At 44.3% G+C, this 19313-nt stretch overlaps 1 protein-coding gene across 1 annotated transcript in view; it reads left to right on the top strand.

The window, feature by feature from the left end:
- The window catches only part of LOC144773566 (sodium-dependent proline transporter-like), a 313228-nt gene that overhangs the window by 239194 nt on the left and 54721 nt on the right, over positions 1 to 19313 (top strand). The window contains exon 4 of the mRNA XM_078658672.1: positions 2116 to 2264. Within this exon, the coding sequence (XP_078514798.1) occupies positions 2116 to 2264 (149 nt within the window). The remainder of the gene's footprint in view (positions 1 to 2115; positions 2265 to 19313) is intronic.

The following is a 19313-nucleotide window of genomic DNA, read 5'->3' as shown; positions in this document are numbered from 1 at the left end:
ATTCCAAAAATATACTAAAGGTCACAAAGACCACACATGTAACAGAGCAGCCCACCAGCATTGGCTTGTCCACAAATATCGAGCCTTCGAATTGAATCCTCAAGAGGGGAAAATCATCCAGGTGAGCGGGTAGTGTCTGAAGCACAGACTTGACGTCCACTTTACCTGTTTCAGCGCCAGCCCCATTTTTCGTCACTAGGACCATTGCCTTGTCAACGCTGGAGTAAGACACTGTGCTTTCACTCTGGTCAATATAGCTTTTTAATGGACTCACCTTCTGGCCATAATAGGTGATGAATCAGTGTGTACTCTCCTTTCACCTTCTTGGGGACAACACGGAGAGGTGATATGACAAGGTCTTGTATCGGGATCTCCTGAAACAAGCCTAGCTTGAACGTCCTTCACCAATATAGTTTAAACAATTTCCGACATGTCCTTGGTGGGTGGCAAATTATCAGCCGGGGGCCATACCGTGGCCCTAAGTATGGATTCCTAAATCCTCTAGCAGACCCTTCCCTCTGCCTCTGTGCCGCCTCCCTGTCTGGGTATCGTCAACGCCACGGTTCCATCACCTCCAGGTCAGCTGGAGTACTGATCCAATTCCCATAGCCCCGCTTCCATCGCCTCGGTCCCAAAAGCTACCCCGTCCCCTCTCCAGCCAATCATTGCAATCGGGATGTTTATCATGAAATGTGGATTTTTTGAGTCCGAGTTTATATAGCAAACCTCATCATTTGTTGAACTTCTAACGAGCACCCGCCATTCCCCTTCTAGTGGTGAGACATTCGGGTAACCTGGGAAATACAGGTACATGGCAGCAGTACGTCCAATAGAGTAGTGTTTCCAGTAGGAGAAGACCTCTCTAGCAGCTTAGGAGGGGGCTGCTGCTGGCCCCCCGATGGGCTGGAATACAGTGCCTCACTTAAATGCTAATGCATTTGTTTGCCGTCTGCAGACAAAATGCTCCTAAATAAAATATTTAGGAATTGGATAATAAAGGGTTGTGGGTTCAGGGTAGACCTGTACACTGAGAGTAACAGAGAGAGCGAGAAATTATGAAAATAGGAGAAAACTGAAGGAGAGAAAAGAGAGAGAGATTGGGTGTGAGAGATAAAGGTAAGAAAGATACAGGAAGGATGAGCGAAAAACCGGTAGACAGAGGAAATAACCGGAGGAGAAAGGAAGGGGGAAAGATGAACGCTTGAACGGCAAGACTGTAGAAAAGATTGAAAGGTAGGTTTGGGAACGGTGGGAAAGAGGAGTAAGGATGGGTTGAAGAGTGAAAGGATGGATGTATGGATGGAAGAGTGAAAGGATGGGAGGAAGAGTGAAAGGATGGGTGTATGGTTGGAAGAGTGAAAGGATGGATGGAAGAGTGAAAGGATGGGAGGAAGAGTGAAAGGATGGGTGTATGGTTGGAAGAGTGAAAGGATGGATGGAAGAGTGAAAGGATGGGTGTATGGTTGGAAGAGTGAAAGGATGGGTGGAAGAGTGAAAGGATGGGTGTATGGGTTGGATGCGTGGAACGGATGGGTGGAAGAGTGAAAGGAGCAATATTAAATGGTGAAGGAGCAGAAGGATAGAAGAATGACAGACGCGGTAGATTGAATGAGTTAGTGGGTATATTGATGGGTGCCTGGGTGAAAGGATGGAAGGATGATGATACGGTGAAGGTACGTTTTTAGCTTACACAGTCGACGACATGGGCCGCTTAGACACAGCAGCTTTTAGGCCAGGTGCATGACCATGTTGAGGTCATGGAGACCCATGCAGTGCACAAATGGTCTTTGATTCTATTTAGGCACTGGTGGGGGCGTGGCTATCAATAATGCTGCAGGTGCAGTTGCACCGGTGTACAAGGACTTTAGGAATTGATTGCCCCCAATAATGGCTGTAATGTGTTACCCATTAGGTAGATAAAGAGCGCACTTTCATGCCTGGCATCTAACCCTAGAACTCTATTCTCCTCTAACGTGTGACTGTAGCGCTGTCATCAGGGACCGTGGACTCTAGCCGCTATTCTTCATGTTTGTAGTGCATCATATGAGGAGCTGTTGAAGAGGACGCATGTCTCTAACCTCTGATCTCTGTTTTGTTTCCCCCCTTGTATCACAGGCATCGGCATTGGGATGTTGCTGGTCTCATCACTGGTTTCGCTTTACTACAATGTCATCATCGCCTGGACCTTCTACTACCTGGGCATGTCCTTCCAGAGTCCCCTGCCGTGGTCCTGCGATGCCCCTCAGAATGCCCACCTCTGCAAGGTGACCGCCTTTTATTGTGCTTAGAAGTGAAATGCATTGTCAGCACCACACTCAGCCATGGGAACATTGTGCATGGAAGTTACTTACAATTCACAAATGGCAAAGCATTTCCCTACTGAATTGGCCTCCAAGTTGTGAATTTACTTGGATTGTGCAACAAAAACATCCGAAAAACAAAAATGTGATGGTTGGAATGTTTGCATTTATTGTAAGCCTGTTGACCGTTGTTTACTTTGGACTATATTAGTCCTTTTTTGTGCCCACCCTAGACAGAGAGCGACTATTTAGAAATCATCCCAGGTCCTGCTCCAGTAGGAACCGTCCTGCCTGAACTAGAAGGCCACACGCCCCGTCTGAACGGAAACACAAGCGAGCCAGATCCATGCCAACCACGATGGACCACATCAGTGAGCTGCAGCTTGAGTCTTAGCACACAAAGCACACCAGCAGGGGGTGACAGAGAAGAATACAACAAAGGGGATGAGTGGAATGCTTCAGTTTGTCTCTTCCATTCATCCTTGCTCTGGGCTGCATTCCAGCCCATGGATGGCGGCCCATCCCTTTTTGTGTTCATTGAACCTCCTATAAAAGAGGAATGGCCACACATGTGTCCTCTGCTCATTGTGCATCAGGTTTGGGGCATTTGTGTTCCATTTCAGAGGGGATCTGGCAGTTTGGGCTGGCCATCCTCTGTGGTGTGGGGCCCAGACGGATTTGCTTATAGCTGGTCTCTTTCCATAAATGCTAAGGCAAGCTAAAAATGATGGAATGGAATATAATCATGAGTGGTAACTTGTAGCTATGATTAATTCAAGCATTCTACCCTTTACTTTTTGTGCCATCTACAAAAATATCCAAATCATCCCCGAGTCCTGAAATATACAAGTATGGATGAACTGTTGGGAGGTAGCTGGTTTTGTTTAATACTTGTTGTATATTAGACTGTTCTGTGTGTGTCGATTATTTATGCATGTAAGGTACTGATGTTGAGAGCAACGCACAGTAGTAACTGCAAGGTCATTCTTTTATTTCCATTCCTCCAAATTTACCCTCCTTTAACTAATGTCTCCCACCATTTTTCCAACCCCATTGCAAACTAAAGGCTTTTGTTCCCAGCTCTGGATTCACACGTGGCACTGTGTGTGGACAGTGACCCCTCATTTATATTGGCTGGGATTGTGGCACAAAGAGGGAAAATATCCGGAAAAAAACATTTCACCTTCACGTTTTTTCCGCCTATTTTAATCCCGTCTGCAGCGGCGGAATAAGGGCTGTGAAATGTGCCCATAAAAATGCAGAGATAGTTTGGAAAAGGTGTGAATAAACCTGAGGGCAAAGAGTGGTTCTTAAAAACCGTTTCTAAGAACCTTTTCCCTCCTTTTTCCTTTTTAAAGATGATGGGAGGTGTTTACCATGGCATGGTTCAGCATTTTTTAAACAGTCTGGTTTTCAGTAATGGGCGTGTTCTTGCGGTGCTTTCAGAAAAACAACTTGGAAATAACTTGTGCTTTAAAATGAAAGGTTGGCAATATATGACTTGATGCATGAGTTGTATCATTCAAAGTTTGGGAGGGAGATCATTAAATGTGTGATGTGCTGAAAAACACTGACTGAGCTATGAATAAAGTGGGAGAATGGACCAAAAGAAAAATAATATACTGTTGCAGAAAATCAACCTTTTCGACATGGATTTTTCTATCTTTTTTCTTGATCCTATTTTTGGTGGTATTAGGGCTCTGCATTTTAACACTACTATAAAGTGCCACCGTGTGTGTGCTCTGACCCTAAAATGGTACTGTCCAAATTGGTTTCAATTAGTTGGTCTGTTTCATTTTCTTGTCAGGTCATGGTAGATGACACTAAAATGAACCAATGGCTCTAAAGTCAATTGTAATGCGTGGGCCTCGGTGTGTATTTACACTTCCCCAAAATATTTAAAGAAATATAGTTTTGGGTGCCAGGAGCACAGCCGTGCTCTTAACTGTGCTGCAGTTTTGAGAATGCAGCAGCGATATATGAAAGGTAAAAGTACCTTTGCCAAGAAGGAAAACATAAATATTTCTTAATGTTAACCCTAAAGTGTGCTTGGTAAGTCCACAGGGCTGGGTGCTTAATGTTTTAAAATAAAAAAAATGGCATACTACATATTTAATGTACTGTGTCGTTGCCACAACTAAATATCCTAAAGATGTTTTTGTAGTGTAGGTTCCACTATGTTCACCATGAACAAACCTCGGGAGAAATAAAATCATTCATTTGTATATTTGCCTGGGAAAATAGTAGCACAATGACTCCAAGGTAGTTTCCACTCAGTTTTCCTAATCCAATGTAATAGTCAAATATGATTCCGTGAAAAAGTAGCTTTTAAAAAATGTACTTTTTGCGGCTGGAGGCACATCAGGGACACATATGTCCCTTGTAGGCTACTGGAGGCTCAATACATATTCTTAGCTGGAATTAATGACCTTGCTCTCCGGTGGACTATGGCTTGGCCCCAGGACCCAGGGAGGCAGGTGCGTTGCCAACAACTAGCCACTTAGCTGGGATTAGCCATCTGTGAAGGATGCATGAACAAATGGCAGAACAAAGAGCCTTCACGCTACCTCTTGATTTGGAGACCGTGAATGGGACTGACAGAATCTGTTCCCATTCATTCACAGGATGCTCCTAGATTCTGACTCCAGTTACAGGAGTGCAAAAAACTGTTCTCAATGCTGATGGAGGAAGGTGACTGCATCTAAATAAGGGAGTAGTGTAAGAGAGCCTGAGACTCTTGTGATGGGAAAGGTGTTAACCATTTTGGACTTGGCATTCTGGAAACGTTTACAGTAAAACAAAACGGAAGTGCTCCAAAAGGAGGTAAAGCATAGCCATGGAGCCAGAAAGTACACAGGATTGGGTTGGGAAAATTCTCCTATCACTGCTCAGTATACTGGATACAACTAGCACCTCACCATCTCCTCAGAGAATTTCTGGACCTATGAAAACCACACCTGACGAAGTTCCTGTTGCAAGAAAGAAGACTCCTTCTACTGGACAGTCAAACAGGCTGTACCTATGTATTCTAATGGTGGAGTGTTGTGCGCAAGAGTACCATTATGGGGTTGGGTCAGTTAGGAGGGCTATTGTTCTTGGCCCAAAAAGTAGTTATATGCACTTTTAGTTGCCTAGTATTGCCATTAGTTGGCAGATTCTGATTGCGCTGTGATCTAGACTACACAGAGGATTTGATGCAGATCATGGCAGTTTGTGATGCTTACATCTCTTGCTTGTATCTTTTTATTTCTCTTAGGCTTTGTATATAGCTGTATGCTTTGGGTATCAGAGGTCCTCTTTCAAGTGTGTGGCTGGCTGTGGCCTTCACAGTGGAACTATCTGCAATGTTATGTAAAACCAGTAAAGAAATTAGAAATGTTTCAAAAACAAAATGAGAAAGGAGACCCAAGAACACCTGATGTCTGCTGGCACCTAGGGGCTACTACCGCTCCCCACGTACCAGATGGTTGACCTCCTGTTTGCCTGTTCCATGGACTGATAAAGCAGAAGGGCCCCTGTCTCCAAGAGATCCTAGCTGAACACAGGAGTCTTGATCACAGACTCTGCAGGAGCAATGGCTAGAAACGGTTCATGTGCCTAGACGCCTGACCTGAGGGCTAAAGGAGTGACCAGCAGGAACACTTACAGCCATTGGGAGAAAAGAGAGAGGTAGTTCTTCTTTCCACCTCCAGAAGTTCCAGAAAAGGTGATTAAGTACCTCCAAAGAGGACAAGAAAAACAGATTTGCCTTACTTGGAGATTTTTGCAATACTGGAAAGTTCCATGCGGTCATGCTGAACCAAAGATATCCACTCTTGTGGGGCCTTGCCTGGCTACAGCTTCCAGTCTGGCTTCTTTGGAGTATTTTGAGAACCAAAATAGTAAATCTGAAGTTAATAATTTGGACCAGTGTGAGATGCAAATCTATCTCAGCAGCAAAGCAACCTGGGCGGTTACAAAATACAGCTTTGTCCTGCCTGAGATTTTGGTGCTAACCCCTTCAGCAGGAGCTCAACAATGACATATGTGAATCCAAGGGACTCTCACTGGCTACTGCCTGGAACCTTGCCCCGTTGAAGGCTTCTGACTTAAAACAAAAATAGACTAAGCTAAAAGGTAGAAACTTTAACTGAGACCACCCACATTTCATGACCTACCGCCTGAAATCCCACCTACGGCCTGGACAACCTCTGACTGATATTTAAACTGCTTCTTTCTTTTTTGCATAGGCTTTTTACCATAAGAAATTTAAATGAATAGGTTTGGTTCTTGTTATTCAGTTCTAATATTTTTGGTGTATTTTTGCTTGTTACATTTTTCTCTTTGGTTTTGGATTTTTTTGCATTGATTTCTTGACTTTGAAGTTGTTAGCACTGCTTGAACTTGGCCCACATTTCTCTGGGGATTTGCATTCTGCTTTTGCTAATGAAACTAGGGTTGAACAGAGATTCTCTAAGAACTGTGTGTAGTCATAACAAGACTGTGTTCATTAAGTCAGTACAGTCCCCCTCCCCATGGACATCATTTTGGGATCTCCAGGGGTCGTAGCTGCGACCCCTGGCTTGCCCTTTGCTACCCCTAGATCTGCCTATGCGACCCCAGGAGTCAGAGGTGAGAAATTCAGTGCCAGGAACACCAAGGCAGCTGGGGCTCCACTTTCTTTATTTGCTGTCAATTCTTTATTACACTAATAGTGAATAAATAAAATATATTATTCACTAATAGTGTAACTGGCATTTGCAATGCAATAGGTCTCGCAGTTGTTAGAGTTTGAGCCATTGGCATTGTAAATGGCAATGCATTTTATTTATGTGTTGGTTTTTAAAACGTAAATAAAAGGCATTGTCATTTACAATGCCAATAGGTTAAACTCTTGCAAATGCGAGACCTATTGCATTGCAAATACTTGTTTATGAAATCCCTCCGAGGGTACTGGCTAGCCTTTCTCCTTTTTGGATGCCCTCCTCTCTTACGGCTGGACGGTAGCTGCCTTACACTGTTAGCACCCAAGCGACCCTGCTTTGGGTTTTGCATCCCTCGCGACCCCTTTTATCAGTGTGCAGAGCACTTCTCTACTACAAGTCACAACGCACCCACGGGGCGGAAGAGCCAGAGCCATGATAACACATTACAGCAACAGGACACAAGCGGCTAGAAAAAAAAAAAAACAGAACTCAAACGTAGACTTTTTTTGTCTCAATGCATAAACACTTTCTTTGATTTTATGGGCCCGAATTACATGCACTGCCTGGGTGGTACTGATTTTTACTGGGACACTATTTTACATAAGTGCGTATTACATAGGTGCGCACAGGAGGTAAAAATAAATAGTAAAGGCTGGATAACCAGCATAAGGAAGAATGAACATTCTCAGATTGCTTAGTTTGCAGGTTGCTTAATTGGCGCCGATATTTGAAAAGATAGATGCAAATGTTTATTGTAACTTGTCAACACGTGCAGATTTCGGTGCAAATTGCAATTAGATACGTTTTGCTCCACTAGGTTCGTGAGCTCAACCTCTACCTGGCCTATCTGCTGCGAGCTCAGGTGGGACCCGGCGAAGCCTTCTGCAGTAACGCCCTGTTCAGCGCCAGCGAGTTGATGAGGGCGTCCGGAGGCAAGAGGAGGAGACACGGAGAGACTGACATCGGGGAGATTGAGCCAGAAAAGCAGAGCCATGAGAGGAGGAATGCATGCACTTGGACATCTTGTCATCATATAGTGGACCCGCCTACAGGATGAATGAGAGTCGCGTTCAGGAACACCGGTTCTGTGCATGTTTTACTCCTCCCTGGGGCGGTTGACGGCCCTTGTGCTGATGCACCTCTTCCTGACAGAGACAGCTCCTGTCATCTTTCGAGTTGGAGCCGCCACACTACAATGGCCAGGTCCTGTCTCGAGCAGTCCAGGGTTACATTTTATACGGCAATCCTTAAAGGCCGCAAGGCCCCCTAGAGGCTAGCTGATGATACGGCCTCTGAAGTTAACAAGCAAAACCGAAAGCAGCTTGACATCCGGCCTGGGGAGGAGACCTGTGACGGCGAGGGCTGCCCGCGAATGCGCTGACCTGCAACTTTTGCGTGCCCCGGCACCAAAGAGTAAGTGCGGGGGCTGAAGTTCTCGGACCCGGGTGAAGAGCAGGACATAGCAGTGTGGGGCTCCCATGCCTATGGAGAGAGCCCCGCATTGTGCAGCCAGAACTGTAGAAGAGCTGGAGTGCTCCGGCTGCAGCCAGCCCCCGTTTAGGAGCACCCCCCAACCCCTCCCCCCAGACCGGGTGAGTCGATGGCCCAAAAGTTACACTGTAGTGGCTGAATGCGAAAGTGAAACTGTATGCTGGCTTGCCTGCGAAAGCGGGACAGGCGATGTGCGCGTGGCTGTACGTGTGCGTCCACAGACCCCAATCACCGCGCGTGCCCCGGGCTGTCTCCCTTGAGAGGCATGACACTGACAATAAGTCTTGCTGGCGACAGTGCTTTTGTGCTGCAACGCCAAGCGAGACCTAATAAAAATGGAGAACAATAACTGAAATATGCCCTTCCAACGCAGCTGAGGTGAGTAAAAAAATATTTTATTTTTATGTATGTTGTGTGCATGCTTGTGGGTGAGAGTGTGTTTGTGTGAATTTGTGTGTGTGTGAGTGAAAGTGGAGGTCAACGGCTATGTGATGTCACTTCCTCTACTCATGGCATTTTGGTGAATTGATCCATGCCCCTCTCCAATGCCTAGTTTGTAAATTAACAGACATGCCAGGGCCCTCTTCAGGATGCAACATCAGCTTGCGCCACCCATTGCCCCTTCCAGTGCTGGCGATGGGCAATGACACTGCCAGCACAACTACTAACCATCACACTCCTAGAAGAGTGACAGTTCAGACTATTCCCCAAAGCTATGAGAATGGTTTGTACAGTAGGAATTCTTAATATTTTATTAAATTAAACAATTCTTGTGTGCTCATCTTTAATTTAGGCAAACAGTTCCACCATGTGGCTGGCCTTCATAAGTACCCGTGTTATAAATTAAAATGCCAGTGCCAAGCACCGGAAACCCCGGCTCAAATTAAGCTCTGTGGCCCTCATCGGCTTAATAGCCCAATTTTTATACAATCTGGTCATAAGATGGAACAGAGTTTCAAAGACTTTTGCAGCTCAACAGGAAATAAATGTCTGTGCGCCCTAGAGGAAGCAAAGGTACACCTTCTCTTTCCGCACTCTCTGACCCTGAGCATCTATAAATAAGGGTGTGAATGTGTGGACTATGTGCTGCTGCCTGAAGAGGCCAAGGCTCCGCAGAGCTGGGGAGAGGATGTGGTGTAAAGGCCAGAGCTGCTGACTTTGGAGCTGGGGATCCAGGTTCGAGTCTCGGCGTGGTCTCAACATCCTGGGATTCTGGGCAAATCACTCAATCTCCCCGTGCCCACCAAAAATGAATGTGCCCTTGTGTAATGCAACTGGTGCCCATGTAAAGTGCTCCAATACCTTCGGGTCGAGTTTGTGCTATATAAAACTGCACACAAAAAATAACGGAGGTACCACCCTAGTGCTGATGAAGTGCATTTCAGAAGCCATCATCAGATGAGATTGATGGCAGCAGCGCAAGTCTGTGCCTTACTGATGCTTCAAAGTGTCTAGATGGAGGTGAATAAAACTAAATTTAGTAAATTTTCCAGAAAGTGACAAGCTAACACAATTCAGTTTTTAACAGACCAAAAATATATACATCCTTTAGCAAACAGCCACACGGAGTGCTTGCAGTAAAATTCAGTAAAATACTCCCGGTCATTGTGTGCCCATGCCCATGCACACATCACATGGTGGGCATACAGCATCAGAGGAGGTAAAACTCTCTGACCCTGAACATAAGATACACCTTAGCAGAATAGAGTTTCCTTCTAAGAACTCATTAGCAAAGAATAACAACGTTGTGTTTTTTTTTTTTTTTGCACAGTGCTGGCCTCAGTATTTTTGTTCCCTCATACTGATGCCAATAGCAGTGGTCCGTGACAACAGTGCAAAGGGCATGTACTGCGGGGCATGTAAGACACACCAGGGCAAATCAATGCCCTTCAGATGGGCAGAACTCCAAGCTCTCTGTGCCAAGCCGTCTTTCTAGGAAACCGTGCCGCTCCTATCCATGTGGGCACAGGCTGCCAGCGAGAACATTGTGTAATCAGACCTTGGAAGCAGCAGGCCAACTGATACTTATTTGTTTGGGGGCAAAAGTGTCCTGGTACCCTATAGCATGGTTTGAATCCAGGCCACTGGAATTATGCGGCAGGAGAGGGCCAAATTATACGGCAGGGTTGAGTAAATTATGCATCAAGAAAAGGCATATTAGGCGACATGATGCGGCACATTTTTTAACGGTATTACTTTATTATTTTGACATTTCTACACTTATTAACACTGCCTGGGCATTGCTTGCATCGCATTAGTACCAGTTCAACACCCAAATACAACAACTAGCAACAGAAAGGGGACCAGTCCAGCTTTGCAAAGGGCCTTCCACTGAGCGGCAACATGTCGCTTTTCTTTTAGTAACTTTTGAACCATTTGCGGAAAAGTAAATGTTGTTGTTAAAATCTTCAGATTATGCGGCAGATGATGTATTATGTGGCAAGTGCGGCAAATCAAAATGTATGTAAAATCGCCGCACAATCGCATAACTCCTGTGGCCCTGCATTAATAGATCAGAGAAGAGCTCAGCTAAGGTAGAACATACTAAGAACCGCCAAATAGCTGCTATGCTGCTGCCCCAGCTGACACAATAGCCACCGGCTAAGTCTCCATTCACCAGCTCTTCTCCTTTTTGCCCTGAAATTGCATTCACTACTAATAGTGTAAGTGGACGTTGTTCTGGTAGGAAATCCTAGAAGGTCAGCAGGATGCCTCCTTGAGTAAATTGGTAAAACTAAGGGACCCTGTGATTTAAGAAAAGTAATGGTATTGCATGGAGGGGTGAGGAGAGCAGGATAGCACAGGACAGGTGGCTTTCTCTTGCACTGGGAGGGCAGCAAACTATCAAGCACTTTGTCTCCCAGCCTTGCATGTGCAGGTGCTAGTCCGCCTGGGGTTTGATGCCTCACATTTGGGAGCCTTCATGAGCATCAGAGAGGCTTGGGGTGCGACCCCTTGGGCACACATTTTTGTTCCTTCTTCCTAACCAGTGTAAGTGGTGTCTGGACCTTTTAAAGTTTGTGTAGTTCCTGCTCAGGTTGCCAGCCTTGACTTCTCTTTAATTTCCTTCCACCTTTACGGAGTGTAATTATGCAGCAGTTAGTAGCGGCTGTGTCTTTCAAAACAACAACAAAAAAATAACATGAAATGATGCATGGCTACTCCTTAGGCCACCAATTCCCATTCTTGCTCTTCTGTCATCCTTTTAATCATTCAACAGCATGTCTGCCTGGTTCGTTCTGCCATATTTATTACAAGGTCTTCAAGTTCTCAGATGACCCCCTTTTGGGTGTACAGACACACGTTATCGCATAGCACCTACGGCTAAACTGGTTAGTCTGTATTACAATTATATCTTGCACATCTATGACACATACCCTCCAAATCACACCGTCAGTGCTGTAACACTTTTCTCCCTAAGTGGGTTGGGTATGCCCAGACGTGGGTCCCTTGCTCACTGTGCCACTGGATTCAAGCAAGCCGGGCTGAAGAACGGTGACATACCCTGAAATTGGTCCAAGGATGCTTGTTTCTGGTCCAGGGAGGACCTGGCCTGGCAGTTCGGTCTGGACTGTTCCCATGGGGCACAGGGTCAAGACTGATTTGCATATGGCTGGGTCCAAACCTGAGTGGTGTAGTGGGCAAAAGAACGGAATGATTTAATTCCTTTTGCCTTAAGAACTGTTTAGAATTTGTTAGAATCTACAATTGTCCTCAGTATGATACTGTATAAGCAACGTGTTTAGATAACTAAAATACATTTTATTGTACCTTTGCCTTTCCCGCCGATTGTATGGTATGCTGTTCGTAATATTACACCCCTACGTTTAACACATAAATAGGACGAACTGTCCACCGAATCGGGACATCTCTGTTCTTCGACCCTTCTCAGATGACCCCCTTTTGGATGTACAGACACGTTATCCCGTACCACTTAGGGCTAAACTGGTTAGTCCGTATTACAAATATATCTTGCACATCTCTCTCACATACACTCCCCATGACACCGCCAGGCGCCGTGTCCCATAACACTATAACCGCACCTTTGTGGGCATTAAACACAATATTAAAAACGCTTCCTGCATACACTCAAAACAAAAACATCTTTCCCCTTGCACACTGTAGATGGTGTAGCTTGCTATCCACATTTGTAAGTACGTTAGCACCCTGACAAAGCGGTAGTAAGCGCTGTATAAGTGCTACAATACACTGTTTGTCCAGATTGAAGTTTCATTTCAGGTTATAGCACTGATTACAACATCCAGCAGGATTTGTCCAGGATAAGATGACCTTAATTATACATAAAGAGAGTGCCCAGAGAGCAATGGCACAACATAAACTGAAAATGAGGATCCTGCAGAAAGGGGAGTGACGTCAGCCTGAGCTTGTGGGTGTTGACAAAGCTGTCCGCCAGTGGCTTCTGGGTAGTGGAGCAAAACGGGCCCTGAATCTCACTGCGGTACTACATTGTATGTTTTCAGTGGAACAGGAGTGCAGGCTTACAGATGGTCCAGAGGAGAACTACCCAAACATGTAAAAAATAATCTGATATGTCTGACTCCAGAAGTTCTAAGGATCCAAGCATTCCAGTGATGCAAATATAAATGTGCCAGTGCTTTAACAACCCCACTTAATAAGGAGTTTAGCAGCTTAGAGAGCCAAGGCGCATAATAGTGTCAGAATAGAAGAAATAAATAGCCTTTCTTTCAACACACAATAAATTACCATGTTCTGAAAAGAGTGAGTTCTTAAAATAGTTAATACATCATGTAGAAAATATTCACTGTTTGAAATGTTACCAACTGGGTGTGACGCCTGTAAACCTCTTTGTCTCCACATCTTACCCTTTCTCATGCCTATGTGCTTTCTTTCCAACAGTACCATCCATTGTGAATCCGAAACGTTTCCACCACCTTCCAGTTTTAGTTTTTTTACACTTGCGATGTTATTCCAGCCTTTTTCAATGCTTTCAAAGTTCAGCTTTCATCATCTGAAGGAGGAATACACAAACAATCCTTGTAGGAAGCTGGCTCAGTATATACTATTCCAAAGTAAGGTATAGTGTGCACAGAGTCCAGTGGAACCCCAAAGGTAGGCAGAGGTAAAAGTAGAGAATACCTTACTCTCTGTTTGTGGTAGTGGGCAAGCAGTAAGGCATTATCTGCGGGTAGTGCTAAGCATGTATTGTACACACCCAGGCAAGGAATTATGTCACACACTCAAAGACTGAACTCAGCCCAATTTCTGTATATAAAAATATTATTTGGTTTTTTTTATTTCTAGAACAAAGCCAGGCCTGGTGCAGGTAAGTGAAGTAATACTTTTGCAGATATAATGCAGTTCAATACAATTGAAATACAGTTGGATGCAATTGGTTTGTTTACAGGTAAGTCACCAGTAAAAATTACTTTACAGTTGCTTTGAGATTACTTTGTACGTTACTTTTCAGATTACTTTCTAAGTTACGTTTTCTACTATGTGTGATATTCCCAGATATCAAACTGGGACATTTCTGAGAGAAAAGGTACGTAAATCTGTTTTTGGTACATTTGCAGTTTCTTAGGTTTTCATACAAACCAACTCCACGCTTAGAAGATTTTTCACAGAAAAGCTGTCAGTGCAGTCCTATGGGAGAAAACATTATCGGTTTTAAGGTAAGTACTCGGGTCTTGGAGTTGGTATTCTGGGGTTAGAACCAGGGTTCCCCCAGGGTCAAGAATGCTCTCTCAAAGCACCCTCAGTGACACTAGAGTGGCCGGGTGCAGAGTGCTGTTATCCAATAGGGGGCCTCCGGTTGGTGACTGCTCACGAGCAGGCCACAAGGTTGTGGAAGCAAAGCTCCTGGACTCAATCCCTGGTAGTGATACCGCAGATCCTAGCTATCTATGTCCTGCTCACCCAGGTATGAATCCATTAATTAACCCCTACTCACAGGCCATAATGTTCCCTAGGTCAAGGCAGGGGACTGCAAGATTAATGCGGTTTAGTTCCATGCACCGTCAGAAGTCAGTCACCTACTCCTTGGGGAAGCATTGGGTGAGCATGGCATAGATACCTAGGATCTCATGTATCAGTACCAGGGATTAAGTATAATAAGACTCTAGGGTACACATGCATCAAAATAGACAATCGCGATTCTTTAATTGTGATTATTAAGGAATCGCAATTAAAGAATTGCTATTGGCTATGCATGTAGGCATCTCAAACAAATTTGTGATTCCTACAAATTTCTTAATTGCGAGTTGCAGTTAAGGAATTGATTCCCATTCATTCTTACGGGCCCATAGGAATGAATGGGAATTGCATGCGCAATTTGCGAGTACCCAATAGGAGCTCAGAAATTGCGCATGCAATTTCAAGGGTTCCAAAAGGATACCCTGTTGCACCCCTGAAATTACAATTTATCCAAATGTTGTGCACACACATGCCCCAATGGCATGTGTGTGTAACATGGGAATTTGAAAAATGCACTTGAGCGCATTTCTCAAAGAAATCGCAAATTACTATCAACTTTAGATTGATGGTAATTTGCGATTCATATTTGCGAAATCACAAAACAATGGTTTATTACATTGCATTTAAGGTATTGCAATTTGTGATTCCTTAAATTCAATCGCAATTTAAGTAATCGCAAATTTAGCGATTCCTTAAATTGCGATTCTTTCAGCATCCCAAATGTAAAAATACCGGTCGCAAAGGGGCAGATTCTGTGAATTTGCCAGTTTATGTCCAGTTTTAAGGTTTAGGCATGGGGCCCTAGATACCACCCGAACTCGGGTAGGGAACATATATTTTGGTCCTAAAGAAACGCTTGGGATCCAGCAAACAATCACTTTAAAATAGTCAAAAACATAACTTACCTTTGAGTTAGAAATGTGGTACAGGTAAGTTATGTTTTTGACAATTTTAAAGTGATTGTTTGCCAAAGAAACTTATGGCAAAAGAAGAGTTCTTGATGCAACCAACTTCCTGGAAAAAAAAGCTAAAAATTGAATCCTGGCAGCATGTTAGAAGGAAAAAAATATCAAATGGAGAACAACAAAAGGAAGATCATTTGAGATGGTAGGAGTACGATACGTGAATATGTGTTCACTTCCCTGGATTTGGGTAGACTGTAGTCCACGCTCTTGAGAACAATACAAAAACATTTAGGCTTGAAGCAACAGTTGCAGAATCTGATGTGGATTTCCAGAGCTGACCAGGGAAGTCTTCCTTACCTACCAGAAGTCAGCTCACATTTACAACATTGTCTCTTACTGGCTTTAGTTTTGCATCTGTTTATCTGTCTTTGCTGTAGAAAAGAAGTGAAATGTACAGACTTCTTAATGGCAGAGTACATATAGACTTCACCAAGTTTCCCAGACCTGCTGTACCTGCTGTCCAGAAACTTAGACATAAGTCACTGAACAGCTTCACCGCCCCCCCCCCTTCCCCCGCCCAAGTGGCCATGCGTTATTTTATTCCATGCTTATAAGTCCCAACACTTCCTCATTCCTCGTACCCTCAAGATATGGAAACTTGGTGAACCAAACGGTGCAGTCATACCACACAACATTGATGTCATAAACTAATTCTCCAGGTCAAGGGCCAGCGATTGCTTCTCACGGGACTATCATGTACTGCCATAAGATTAAACACATCTGTCTAAAGTTCTTTCTCCGCCTTCTCACACAGATCTCTTCTCTCTTTCCGTGAGGAATCACCGACACAACCACATCCTCTTACGAATGCAACACCCTTTGGTGTGTAGGAAATTGCTTCTGCTCCTTCCGTATCCAACCTGATATCTGCACACTCGCTTCACCATCATTCACTCGCAGCCTCTTAACATCCTCTTTTCTTCATCTTGTGCCATGCATTTTGCTTCTGACACACCCTCCAGCTTTTCTGTACTCCAATGCCACCATCCCATCCACCCGCTTTTAAACAAAAAACACTAATCCTGTCTCCTGTCCTGTTGTTGTGTTCTCTGCTGCATTCTTAAGCCACCGCCAAAGGTCTATGAATGGGCTATGAGTGGTAGGCAGTATAAACTCTGTTACTCCCAACAATCCAGGCCCTCCCACTCACACAAAGTAACATGCCCTGAAACAACAGATACAACTTCTTCGAGCCTCCTGTCATCTGCAGTAGTAGTCCTCACAATACACGTCCACTCACATCTGTCTTAATTATATATTTGTAACTTGCGTCAAAAGCTTTTAATGTTTTTGACTCTACTGTATCCTCCTTACCTCGCCCCAACACATTGCACTTTTTGCTCCACACAGTGGTTTTATCCTTTGTAAGACAGAAACATTTGAGTTCTGCCTTTTGTGATACAATTCTGGAAAATAATTCTGCTAGCCCCAAGAATGAATTCTACTGATCTTTGTTAATTGCACTGCAAGCCTCTTCAATGGCATGCACCAAGCTCTACTGGCTCTACTGGCGGCAATCCTTGTTTAACACGTGTCCTAAATGCTCCACATCATCCACTGAGTTTACAGTTCTCTCTTCTTAGAGTTCACTATCGGGGACACTGAACACCTGTTCCAATGCCTCATGTTCGTGTTCACTCATCCTAAATCAAAGCATGTCATCCTGAGAAGCTGCTGCTCTTAACTTCATAAACAAAATGTGCATGGCTTTTGGAAAGAGAACAGATACTCGCCCTTAACTGATTACCTTCTTTTATGCCAAAGCACACCCTCGGAGGTCCTGACTACCTGTGTTGGTCTGCCTGATGAAACAATGAGGGCACCAGTCACTCCAAAGTTTGATTTCTTCAGTTGTGTCTAAGTGACGATCGATTGAACTCTCTTAAGCTTCTTTTTTAACCTAAGCAGAACTCGGAACTTTGCCTACCTAGGGTCGGGCATTATCCTTCAAGACAATCTTGTGGCAGAACTATTGAAACTTCCCAGCATTTGCTAATAACAGTCAGGAATTTTCCTCCCAAATGGATCCAGAAGCCTTTCCTTCCTCATTGGCACAAGGATCTTGATACAGGTGAATGGGATCCATTATGACGTTGAGATTTCTTCTATATGAGACGACAATATTCATCCTTCAATCCATACACAATGCCCTCATTATTCCTAAATCTCAGCGCATGGTGTCCACTCTACTGCCTCACTTCCATGGAGCAAGGTTTTCCCTTCTATTTTATCCCTTGATCTTAACCCTCAATGGAGTTCTACTCAAACTCGCCCTTGGTAACTAGGTTACAGGGAGACCCTGTACCTGCCATTACCCGTATACCTTTAATACAACGCATAACAACGTGTTCCCGCCAAATACTCTCTTCCTGAGTCCCTTCCGCCCTGCTCCCACACTTTATCAGGGTGATTACGCTTCCTTACCCAGGCACACCCTCGCATATTGCTAATTTGTTACCTTTATAACATGTTTGTGACCACGCTGAAACGTTTTTAGATTCCTTCCATGACACTTACTTCTTCCCTTCAAGCAGCCTCTGTCCCTATTCTAACAGGACGCCTCCTGCTCGTTCTATACTCTCTTGTTTTGACCTTAGGTTTACATTTGCCAACTCTGCACCTCGTGATGAGGGTCACTTTTGACTCACACTATCAGTTGTCTCATGCAAGATGCTGCAGGTCAATGTTTTTGGGCAGTTTTCACAGCCTGATCCAAAGCTGGGGTCCTCGGTAGGCAACAATCCTTTTTTTAAACTATTTTTCTCAATGAACTGGTCTCTAATCCTAATCTTTAAACTCTTGTTAGTTGCATGTAGCAGCTTCTCTTCGCGCTACCATGGACGCATCAACCGGTCCCCCAGGCTTTTGTACTCTCTGGAAAAATGGATGGGTCCTCTTTCTTCTCGGTTGAAACCCTTATAGGATATCTTGATCTCTGATGCATATTCCTCTACTATATCACTTTAGCAGTCCCTCTAAGTTCTATTATCTCTAAATACACGTGAGCATATTTCTTGCTCCAAATTAGACCGTACTTTAAAAGTCAAACATCCTCCATGCAGTAAATACTTTCTCGCCAATCGCATCTAAGTAGGTCCCAGCTTGCTCCTTAAACTGTTCCCAATGTAAAGGCACAGATTTGAAGGGTGCAAGTGATATCCCACTATTCATGCTGAACAGAGTTTCATCGGTGACGTCCACAGGCACTGTGTTTAGGGACACTCCTCGCACATACCTGATACAGTCCGCAGGCTCCATATGCTCGGTGCGCTATATTACCTTGTTCAGGTGTAAACATTGGATGCAAGTTCCTTTAGATGTTACCATGTTGCTGATCAAACTGTCCGATAAGCAGTGATGACATTAAGTAATGAGAAAAATGACAGCACAACCTGTCCATATTACTTCAAGTCCATGACTCTGCAGAGTAGACGCACCACCCTACGATGCCTTCCTACAAAAATAATATTGCGTAGAACAGCATATAAACTAGGTACCTTTATGATTCATCAGTGCAATTGTGGCCTATTTTAACAAAAGTTGAACCCCCACGATGGTTCAATATGGAACTTGGACCACTTCATCCTACACTTTGTCCCATTGGTGGTTGTTTATGCCACAAATCTGCTTTGTTGGGCTTCTTCACAAACTCTCAGCCTGGTGTTTGTTGCCCGCCCATTTGTCGGAGTTGCTGTGATTTGCTACTTTTCTTTTGTAAAAGATTTGCATTCGAAATGTTAGGGCCAGTAAATAAAATTTAAGATGGAGGCCTTTTTCAAGAGTGTGAAATCCTTTAATCAAACCTAGGAGCAGGTGTTATTGTACCCCTTATTCCCAAGTTGCTTCAAGTGGTGGTGCTGCTGCCACACTCTGGAGCTCTGATCCCTTCCCAGTGAGCAGAACAAGGAGTGGTGCAG

The sequence above is a fragment of the Lissotriton helveticus genome, chromosome 8, assembly GCF_964261635.1.
Source record: "Lissotriton helveticus chromosome 8, aLisHel1.1, whole genome shotgun sequence".
Classification (NCBI taxonomy): domain Eukaryota; kingdom Metazoa; phylum Chordata; class Amphibia; order Caudata; family Salamandridae; genus Lissotriton; species Lissotriton helveticus.
This window is presented reverse-complemented; position numbering and strand designations above follow the sequence as displayed.